At 40.1% G+C, this 10,902-nt stretch overlaps 1 protein-coding gene across 4 annotated transcripts in view; it reads right to left on the bottom strand.

Moving 5' to 3' along the window:
• Positions 1–2,351: 2,351 nt before the first annotated feature.
• slc6a9 (solute carrier family 6 member 9) overlaps positions 2,352–10,902 on the bottom strand; it is an 81,146-nt gene continuing 72,595 nt past the window's right edge. For all 4 annotated transcript variants that reach the window (XM_084911931.1, XM_084911933.1, XM_084911932.1 and 1 more), the window contains 3 exons: positions 10,197–10,297; positions 9,493–9,663; positions 2,352–8,103 (listed from right to left, as the gene is read on the bottom strand). In XM_084911931.1, the coding sequence (XP_084768057.1) occupies positions 7,837–8,103; positions 9,493–9,663; positions 10,197–10,297 (539 nt within the window). In that variant the 3' untranslated portion in view covers positions 2,352–7,836. The remainder of the gene's footprint in view (positions 8,104–9,492; positions 9,664–10,196; positions 10,298–10,902) is intronic.

Raw genomic sequence — 10,902 nt, 5'->3', positions numbered from 1 at the left:
TAGGACTCAACTAAGATATTAAAATATCCATATCCAAATAAAAGAGAAGTGAAAGCTACAATCTTTCCCCCCACATGAATAAAAATGTGTCTTTTTGTTGCTCATCTTTTGCTTGTACTCTTCACATCAGTGCTGACCAGAAGGGTGAAGCTTTGCCTACATGTTGATGATTTTCTTTTATATTTACAGCCATACTGCCCTCTTCTGACTCCACATGGGTAGTGTGATCATTACGTCCAGCATCCAGGACATACAGTGGAGTAAGTGATCACCTGTGCAGCTTCATTGCCATGGGTGCATATATGTTGAATCACTGTACATGCACTATTTAAAAAGCGTGAAGAAGAAAATGGATCTAAGCTTAGCCGTGTTAAAGAATTAAATGTTAAGAGGTTAGCAAGACTGAAAATTTTGCTTAACAGTGGAAATTACAGTTTAATACCCTTTCCCTTTAAAGTCCCTTTATTTCCCAAGACTTTCTTAAGTCACCATGTTTAATTCTAGGTATTGTATTGTAAACCTTGACCCTTTGACCCATGGAGTGAGGAGCAGATTGGTTTGATCCCACTCAAAATAATTACAGAGCAACCACTTATTTCCTGTGATGAGAGTTTTCATCCTGATACAAGTCCTCTGTTCTCGCATGAGGGCGTACTTAAAATTGTAACATTGTTTTGCAGTTTTGCCTCAGTACACCTCCAAAGTGGATTTTAAATCAAACAGTTAGTGCAGATTTTCAGCTTAAATTAAATGGGTTTTTGAACAAAAAAAAAAAAAAGAAGTATCAAGTGTTTAGTGAATTGCAGCAATTCTTTTACATGTTAAGAGGCTGAAAGTTAAAATTTAGGGACAAGTAGTTTCATGACCAGGTTAGATCTGTGACCTTTTACTATTTCATGAAAAATAAAGCAAACATGATATCTCAAGTTGATTCAAAGTGTTGATTTAGTAGCTGTACACTGTAATTTTAAACACGAAGGCTCTATTCAATTCAATTTTACATATATAGCACTAAATCACAACAGTTGCCTCAAAGCGCTTTATATTGTAAGGTAAGACCCTACAATAATTCAGCAATCAAATGACCTCTATGAGCAATCACTTGGTGACAGTGGGGGGAAAAACCCCTTTTAACAGGAAGAAACCTCTAGCAGAACCAGGCTCAGGGAAGGCTAGCTATATACTGCGAGAAGTTCAAGGGTAATGGAAGGAAGATTTAAGTTTTGCTGTTGTGTTCAGAGACTTAAAGAAAAGTTGGTCGGCCATCTGTACATCTTCAAAATATGATGCAACAGGATGAGCAGAAACAGTGTGTCCAAACTAATTGTCAGCTGTACAGAAAGATGTAAAACTAACATTAGTCCTAATACAGGTAATACTGTATCAAACTGAGTAAAGGTGCATTTTACACTGCATGCTATCAACTTTAACTTTAGTCCATATTGCACAAAAGGATGAGACTGCGATGGATTAAGTGGAGACTGCTCCAGGCCAGAAAAATCTAGATTAAATTGTTAACATAACTTCGGCTCTTCACAAGCATCTGTACAGACAGCATGCTAACGCTAAGCTAGCCAAGAACATCCATCTGGCCAAGAAGCCAGAGTGATGTTAAAGCTGAGTGATTGGTAAACCCAAGCCCAGCACAGTTATAAAGTGAGCCTTCACTTGCAGTGAAGCGGATGAGCAGTAAGGCTGCAGCCTGTTTCTACCTGTTCATGTTTCTGCAGTAGAATCACTGTGACGATCGCTTTAAAGTTTGTGTTGTCGGCTTTGTGTTCATACCTAAATACTAAGGGAAAGATCACACGGTTAATTGGTAATTATGAGACAGTGTGTTTAAGATAATTTTACAGAGTAACATGAAAGTAACGAAATAAGTAGTACAACGAATGTCTTTCTCCTGAGTGTAATTAAATAACGTACTGCGTTACCTTTAAGAAGAGCGTTCTGTATAACATGTGTAGTAACTGTTTTGAGTAATAACCCCAACGCTGATCACAACAAAGAGGGGAAATACCTCCAACATGCTCAAACATTTGACCACGCAGCATGTAATTCATTTGTATGAATGCCTTTGATATGCTGGTGACTCTCAAAGTGGAGCCAATGAGAATCGATAAGGGAATTGAGAAGGTCTTGAATCTTTAAGCGATATCAATAATAGAAACTGAATCGCTAAATTCTTAGCAATTCCCATCCCAACTCGCAAAGATGTGAACATTTCAATCTTGTAGCCTCTGTACTGTGATTTGTGTGTGTGTGTGTGGGTACGTGCATATAAAGTACGTGCATTATTTTAAAGCACGTGCATTAAAATCAACAAAAGTTTAAAAGACAACACCGAGCAGTGATCTTTAAAATAGATTTTATTTATCATTTTGTAATTCAACAGTTTACGATACACAGCTGACAGGACTAAGACATTTCAATGAATTTTGGCCCTAAAGGTTGAAGAACACGAAGAACAGACATGGTTAGATACACAGACAGATATGATAGAAGGTACCAGAAGAACTGTGCTCTCTTTTCTTTTCATTTTTTCTTTTTACTTGTGCTTTTTCCCCCTCCACTCCACCCATGAAACAATTCACATTGGCATAGCAACAACAAAGCAATGTCCTTCAGCCAGAACACTGAACAGACATGATTTACTTTTCTTGTTTTGTTTAATTTTTAAAAAAAATGGAAGTTTGAGTTATTATTGTAATTATATATTTATACATTGTGTTGCTTATATAAACACTCATGATCTCTTTAAAGTGCTGTGACATGACATTATGCTTTTATGACCAGTAGTAAGAAATACAAGAGGTAATGTTTGTAATTCACAGAGAAAGCAATGCAAAATGCAAAAAATGTTTTGTTTTTTCACTACAGTGGAGCAGTTGTCCTGCAAACCTTTGCCTAGCTAATGTTCTTCATCAACACCAGTGACTTTCTGCACAGCCGCCAGCAGTGGAAAGCGATGGTAAGTAGTCAAGTTTTATCTTTCTATTCATGCAGTTATCAAGAAATCATAGTTAATCAAAACCAAACAATAGATGGACCCATTTCTGAAACACATGCCATGTAATTTGCCTACATTTCCACACAAAACAACATCACACGCAAGAATAAAAACTGTGTATTCCTGATGCCGATTCCATTGTGGTTGCTGAGTAATTTTGGTGCTTTGATTTCATAAATTTTTTTTGTTTTTAAGGACTACACAGAAAAAAAGGCAAACTGTTCACGCTGAGGGCCACAGGATATTAAAAGTAAACAGTGATATATGACTGTTGGCACTGCACAGATGAAAGTCAATGTAATACTGTTAAACACACACACATACAAAAAACAAAAAACAAAAAAAAAAGCATTGTCATGTAGTGGCTGCCACTGTCTACACCAGAGCACACAGTAAAAACTAACCACTCTTTTGTAGTTCAAGTTTCAATACAAAGCTTTTTGTTTGGCAATGCTTTTGTTAATACCAGCTGGCTTCGTCGGAATTTCTCTGTGGATACAGTGTCAAAAACCAACAAAAAGTTGCGTCACTGAACGTGGATAAACGACGGTTAAAATCAGAGGATAAAATATGTACTTGTCCTTCTTTTAGTACAAAAGATAGACTGTATATGATTAGCAGAGTAGGACTAGATTAGAGGTACATGGACATCAATACTGACACTACGCCTGCTCTACATGCAGGCTCAGCAGTTAGAGCTAATCCACTACACACAATACACAGTACACTCGACATTTTCTACATTACACTACAAATCAGGGGGAAAAAAAACAAAAAAATAAAATAAAAATAAAAACTGAAAACAACAACAACAACAAACACAACAACAAAAAACCTCAGTCGATATCTGCCCCTCAAGACCCAACCCCCGAAAAAGAAAGAAAAAAAAATGAACACCCACCCCAGAAATAAAAGCAAAGTAAAACACGCACAGTCTGATTATATACGTTTTTCTTTACATTACTGTACAATGTGAGGAGGAGATGCGGGGGCCAGCAGAGGTGGCCAGGGTTGAAATATATAGAGATAGCATTGCAGCAGGCTGGCTAATCTTCACTTATTACAACATGAACACAACGAGGCAGGCAATCACAGACAGGACGTGGTCTGAGCTACAAGCTGTCCCAACATACACTGAGAATAATCAAGTTCTTCATCATCTTTTTCAGCAAGCACGACCTTACCTATAAAGCAGACTTCCTAACCTATCCAACGTAAAGCAGACTTCCTAACCTATCCAACGTGGTAGGTTAAGCTAGGTTAGCAGATGGTGATAATGTATTGTTTCACAGAGCACCTGGTTTTGGAGTAATTTCATTAGAAATAAACACTAATCACCCCCCTGCCAACAAAACAAAACAAAAAAATCCACCACATGTAGCCTGATAGTTTAGGAGTAAATCAGAACCAGAGGGTCCAAACAGTCGGCTAACCAACTAAAGTTCATCTACAAGAACAGCTTCCTATCAGCTTTCCTTTCCTGTGCAAAAGCTCCTTAAATACGATCAGTAGAATTGTGCTCATCTTAGAATGCTCACTGTGCTTATTGGGCTCTCTTAATGTTTCTTTCAGGATATTTAGCCTCTTCAGCCAACTTTTCCACCCCCCAATCTTGTGCTCCATCTTGTGGATTACCGGAGCAACTGCGCTGATATACTAAAAAACACTTTCTGCTTCTGAAGAAACAACTGTGGGGACCTGAACTTTTTTCTTGACATTTTATTGGTCACAGATGCAATTAATGACGGCTCAGTTCCATTAAGAGTAGAAGTAAGCTGTGAAAGTGCTCTGGCACGGTCAAAAGAAGGCCCTCCAATAAAGCAGTATGTAGCTTTTCTGCGCTTTTCCTAGAGTCACAAGAATATGTGCCAGTTCACGGTGACATTGTGCTTAAATACATCTGATATAGGTATGTACTGAATCATTTACCATTTTTGGGAGTGTGCTTACTCTAAGTTCTTACTGAAAGTTAAAGACTGAAAACTTTCCTTTTTGCTAAAGCATATAGTTAGGGCTGGACCAGGTGACCCTGAATCCTCCCTTAGTTATGCTGCAATAGACGTAGGCTGCCGGGGGATTCCCAAGATGCATTGAGTTTTTCCTTTCCAGTCACCTTTCTCACTCACTATGTATTAATAGACCTCTCTGCATTGAATCATATCTGTTATTAACCTCTGTCTCTCTTCCACAGCATGTCTTTTATCCTGTCTTCCTTCTCTCACCCCAACCGGTCGCAGCAGATGGCCGCCCCTCCCTGAGCCTGGTTCTGCCGGAGGTTTCTTCCTGTTAAAAGGGAGTTTTTCCTTCCCACTATCGCCAAAGTGCTTGCTCATAGGGGGTCATATGATTGTTGGGTTTTTCTCTGTATCTATGAAGCGCCTTGAGGCGACTTTTGTTGTGATTTGGCGCTATATAAATAAAATTGAATTGAATTGAATTGAATACACTACAGCTTGTGTTAGCTAAGCTTACAGCGTTAGCTTAGGCAACTGTGACTGTGTAGAAAAATTCACATCCTGCTCTTCAAATGGCCACTAATTAAAAATGAATTTGCTATATTTCTTCTTAATATTACTTTTTTTTTTAAAAAACGAAAATGAAATAAGTTGCCTGTTAATGACTGAGACACCAGCCAAGACACAGCGCTGGGCTAGCTGTAGTCCAGTTGTTATGCTAATGTAAGCCAACTATAGCTATGAGACTGACATTGATATTCTGCTCTAACTCTGAGCAAAAAAGTGAATATGGTTTCTACAAATAAATATGGGGCATATAATAGACAGTTTGGTTTATTATACTAACATGTTCACTGCCTGCACATCACAGCCCTCATTTAACCAGTCTGGATAATCTGACAAACTGTAAGAACCTGGACCTGGAGAGACAACTTTGCCTTTCAAGCTAAAAGCATCTCACAACATCTAAGGAGGAGTGAATAGAAAACCCTTGCCTTGTTCTTCCTTCACACCACCATATAAATCTCTGACATCACACTTCTACAGCAGTCTACCAGAGGCCTTCCGGTCTCCGGGGAAGCCCGACCCTGCATGCTAAAGAGTCCACTCCCTACTGCGTGTCACCCTCCGACATAACCACAATAAGTCAAGTAACATATGAGGAATGGTAAACACGGTTAAAGGTGATTCCGTAGTGTCACTTTTTTTGTACAAAATAAACATATGCGGTCGTTACTATTTACTAAGTTTACAAGAATGAGAGGTAATAAAGAGACGTCTAGCGAGACAGTACTATGCAGCTACATGTAAAACTACATCAATGAAAAGGTTTTTCTTCTGGAAAGAAGCAGCATCTTCTCTGCTTTCCGTCTCTGCCAGTTACAGCACAGCTTGGCTCAGAGCTTTTAAAAACAAATGTCTGTAAATACATTAAAGGTTTACACTGACTGTAAGTGACTGACGTTTCAGTCTCTGAGAAACATGTGTTACCAAAAACATGTGTAGGACTCAGGTAACTTAGGAAATGTTTTTGGTAACATGCCTGAATGGGGCAGATTGCTACGACCCATAGGACACACAGACTACGGCACACTTTTTAATACTTCCTAGCCTGGATTCTCCTTCACAGATCACATCTCATGATGAGTTTCACTCAAACAGAATTTCTGGAAGACTTAATAAGAGATGGCACTTCTATATATATATATTTATATACTTGTATATACGGAGTTGCATTGACCTGGTTTGTGTGTATGTGTATGCGTTTTTGGACAGCAAGGAAAGTCCCTAAAATCTAGAACAGGCCAACTCAGTCGAAGCAAGGTTTCCACTAGCGAGGAACCACAAAGTTCACCTTCGCTTCGATCCAGAGAATTGGGCACTGGGACCTCTTCTGTTAAAAACAATGATTGCATGTCTGTTTATGTGTGCACATGTATGCGAATGCAGAGTTACAGTACAGTTCACTGATGTTTCTCTGCTTAAGGTTTAAGCAGCTTTAGTAGGAGGAAAAAAAGTTACCAGTGGAGGAAATTTCCAGAGAAAATAAGCCCTAAGTGTCAGTTGTCATCTTGGGTGTTTGTTAAATATTTGTGCTCTTTTGATTTTTTTTTCCTTTATAAGAAGAAGCAGCATAAAAAAAACAACAGGCTTAGTCTTAAACTGAGATCAACTACGGTTGAGGTCACTGTGTGCTGTAAAATATACAGATTGTATGAGTGTGAATGAGAGTATTCGCCTCTTTTTTTTGTCTGGCTAAACAACAGAGCCTTTTACCATCTTTGTCAGACTGTAAATGGCCCGTACAGGCACATTTTACCCTTCTCCTCCATGTTACAGCACCACAACAAGTCTCCAGCTGCCGCTACAAAGTCGCCCATCCCAAACAGAACCAGCTAACGGTATAAAGGAGAACAGTGTGTGTCTCTATGCTGCTGCATGCACAAAAACATAACCATGCAGCATCACAATCTACTGTACCTCTAATGGCATATGAAGATGACGTATACAAGTTTCACAAAAAAAAATGAAAGGAAAACCCCCCCAAATATTATTAAATTATGTAGAACAAATTAAAAACTCACTCACGCACATGATGCCATACGCACAAATCTTTTGGGTGATGAGCCAATTTTTCTTTTTTTTCTTCCTTTCATTTTGTTTTTCTGCACTTATGTGGAGACAACACACAGATAGATAGAAGAGGTTAGGATAGATATAATAAGCCCTTACAATATGTAAAGGTCTCCAGTGAATGGGATCTCCCCCACAGAGGACTGTGGGAAAGTGGGGTTGAGGATGAAGGAGAAGGGAGGAAAAGGGAAAGGTGTGAGGCTTTTGCCCCCTGATGCCGATAGAGCGGAGTGCCGTCTATGCGCTGGGGTTGGGGTTGTTGTGTATGTTGGTGGAGCCGTTGCTTCCCTGGATGGTGAGGCTAATCTCATCCTTCCTCTCCTTCTCCTTTCCCTCCTCCTTCTCTTTCTCCTTCTCCTTTTGTTCTTCCTTCAGCTCATCCCTGTCCTTTAAGGGACGGGCCTCCACAGTGTCTTCGGAGGCCATAGGGGCGTAGCGGCCTGTCCGGTGCTCCTGGAGGGCAGGACCCCACTTTGGATGCGCTCGGCACGCTGCCTTCAACCTCTGAGAGAGAAAGACAGACGCGCCTTTTACAGCAGAAACATCAAGACTTATGAAGTCAAATTAGGTTTTCATTAAGTGACGCTTTCCTTTCTTCAGCAGCTCCCACACATAACCACTGTGACTAAACTCCACTTAACTTTCATTTTCCCTCCATGCTTTTTAGTTCATCTGATAATTTAGCAGCTGCCATTGCACATTCACATCTCTTAAACAAGATTTATGGTCTGTCTATTTGTCAGAAATTGCAGCATTCCAACAGCGGGGCAGCTTTGTGCTGACACACATTATACTTTCTATACTTTCTCCCATTTGTTATTAACAGTTCTGCAGCACTTGTGGTCTTTTTAAAACCAAACATGTGGCATCAGTGTGGTTACAATGTCCTCCAAGAGATTGCATAAAAAAGTGCACTGTTATAGCCTGCTCATTTTAATGTGTGTGGATTTTTTGTTATTCTTGTTCCTTTTTTAAAAGAATATGTCACTTCCCTTGTTTCTTAATTCAGTGTTATTTACATAGCACAAGTTCACAATAATAATAATTTCCAGGCATTTTATATTGTAAGGTAAGGGTGGTGCAGTATTAGAGAGAGAACATCAGTAGACCAAAAATTCCCCTGTGAGAAAATGCTTGACGATAGTGGGGAGGAAGAACTTCCTTTTAACAGGAAGTGAGCCAGACTCAGACATGCAGAGAGAGAAGGAGAAGGAACGAGAAGGAAGCTAGCCATGTATTCACTGTGAGGTCATATCTTTCTGTTTATATCTCGTCATATCTTCTTGTGTTTTCAGTTTTGTTCATTGTTGCCTGCCTGTTTGCTGCAATGTTTGCATTTAGGCCCTCTACTCTAAATGAAGACTTAACACATGTGGTGCCTTCCTCTGTTTTCCCAGTCTCTATGACAACCAACTTTTCCCTCCTAGTGTAGCTGTCGGCAATAAGGATCATAAAATTTCAACTGGCAGTTCAAGTGACCTCAGCACTAACTGACACCAGCAACACATTTTTTCCTCCTCAAACTAATTTGCCAAAAGCAGAGATGCGTGGATTGATATTTAAACATCGTTTATGGTGTAAACTAATAGTTCGTCTGCTTTTAGAGCTTACATAATGCAAACGGGCAATTGAATTATGGAAAGAGCTCTTTCCATTATTCGGCAAACATACTTCAGCTGATATGCAGTTGAGAGCTTTTCAGTTGCTCAGATGATGTTAAAACTTTAAGTGCTTTAAGTTGTAGTGCAGCTCTTGCATGCAGAAATGTTTTAACACGTTGACCTTTTTGAAAATTTGTTTAAATGCTTCAGAGGGAAATCTAGCCTTTTGTATTGAACTATAGAGCTGTTTATGTCAGCTGAACGGAGAGGAGACTTTCGGGGGAAGCTGTACCTCTCTAAAGGTAGCTCCTGGTGACTTTGAGATCTTGTAGAGGGCGTAGATGGGTATGCAGACCACCGAGGACAGAGCCATGGCAAAGCCAATAGCCAAGGACCAGCCGGGATACACGTAGTCATTGTAAGTAATGGGTTTGTACTGGATCACTGTGAAGATCAGGATGAACTGCAGGGACAAAGAGAGAATAGAAAGAGCCTGAATGTGTGCAAAATGCATGTATAACACAGTAATAAAGACATATGTCACATGGGTGGGTAAAAGCATGAAAATTAAGCCAGTGCAGGTGAAATCACCGTTGACAGCGTTATTTAAAAGTTGCAGATGATTAGGGCAGCACTCTGTGCAAAAGAAATGAAAGAGAGAGAAAAATGACCAGTAATCCACAACAATGAATTTCTTGGTTAGCCCAGCAGCTTAGTGGACTAATACGCCTGCTTGGGAAATACCATTTATATCAGCTGCATGTGTCCATTTCCCAGTCAGAAAGCTTTGCTTTTGGAGGTTTTAACTGGAAACAAAGCCAAAAAGATTAGCACTGATGGCAGCTCAAATGTAGGTCGGGTCCATAACAATGCGTCAGCAGCACAGGGAAGTTGAGAACCTTCCACTCAACATCCTGCAGACTATGCAAAATATTGACAAGCTATTTCGTCACGATGTCTATGCTTAGATCAGTGTGCTTGTGTGTGTTCACTTACAGAGATAATCACAGGCGAGATGAATCTCCAGCAGACTTTGAAGAAGAGAGGAGGAGGGAAGCCCAGCATCATCTCTACATCTTTGAAGTAGTTCCTGTGGCCTGCAAAGGAACAAAAACCCAGCATTCGTCATCATCATCAGCTTTGATTACTTGTACTGGATTATGTGACTAATATTATGACTCTGTGGTAAGTGGTATTCTAGTTTTTATTAGGTCTGTTAACTTAGCGCTTCAAACTATGGAGTCCAAAACCACTGGGTGACATCACAGTGACCACGTCCATCTTTGATACTGTCTATAAATGGTGAGTCATTGGGATAAAGGTCAGGTAACTGTTGAATTAGTTGTTTAAGGAGTTCTTTCAAAGCCCTTTGGTGTATTTGGGCTCATACTGAACCATGACCCCTTCTACACAAAGATGGAGAACAAAGCCATCTATAAAGGGTGGAGTGATACTTGGATGGAGTGACCCGTGGCCAGTGTTGAGTTGAATCAGGGCAACCATGGTTCAGGGGGTTGGGAAGCTAATCTTGTAACCGGAAGGTTGCCGGTTCGATCCCCTGCTCTGTCTGTCTTGGTCGTTGTGTCCTTAGGCAAGACACTTCACCTGCTGCCTACTGGTGTTGGCCAGAGGGGCCGATGGTGCGATATGGCAGCCTCGCTTCTGTCAGTCTGCCCCAGGGCAGCTGCGGCTACAACTGTAG

The sequence above is a fragment of the Perissodus microlepis genome, chromosome 18, assembly GCF_051167445.1.
Source record: "Perissodus microlepis isolate ML-2025 ecotype Zambia chromosome 18, ASM5116744v1, whole genome shotgun sequence".
NCBI classification, from domain to species: domain Eukaryota; kingdom Metazoa; phylum Chordata; class Actinopteri; order Cichliformes; family Cichlidae; genus Perissodus; species Perissodus microlepis.
Note: the sequence above shows the minus strand (reverse complement) of the source record. Positions and strands in the feature narration are given on the sequence as shown.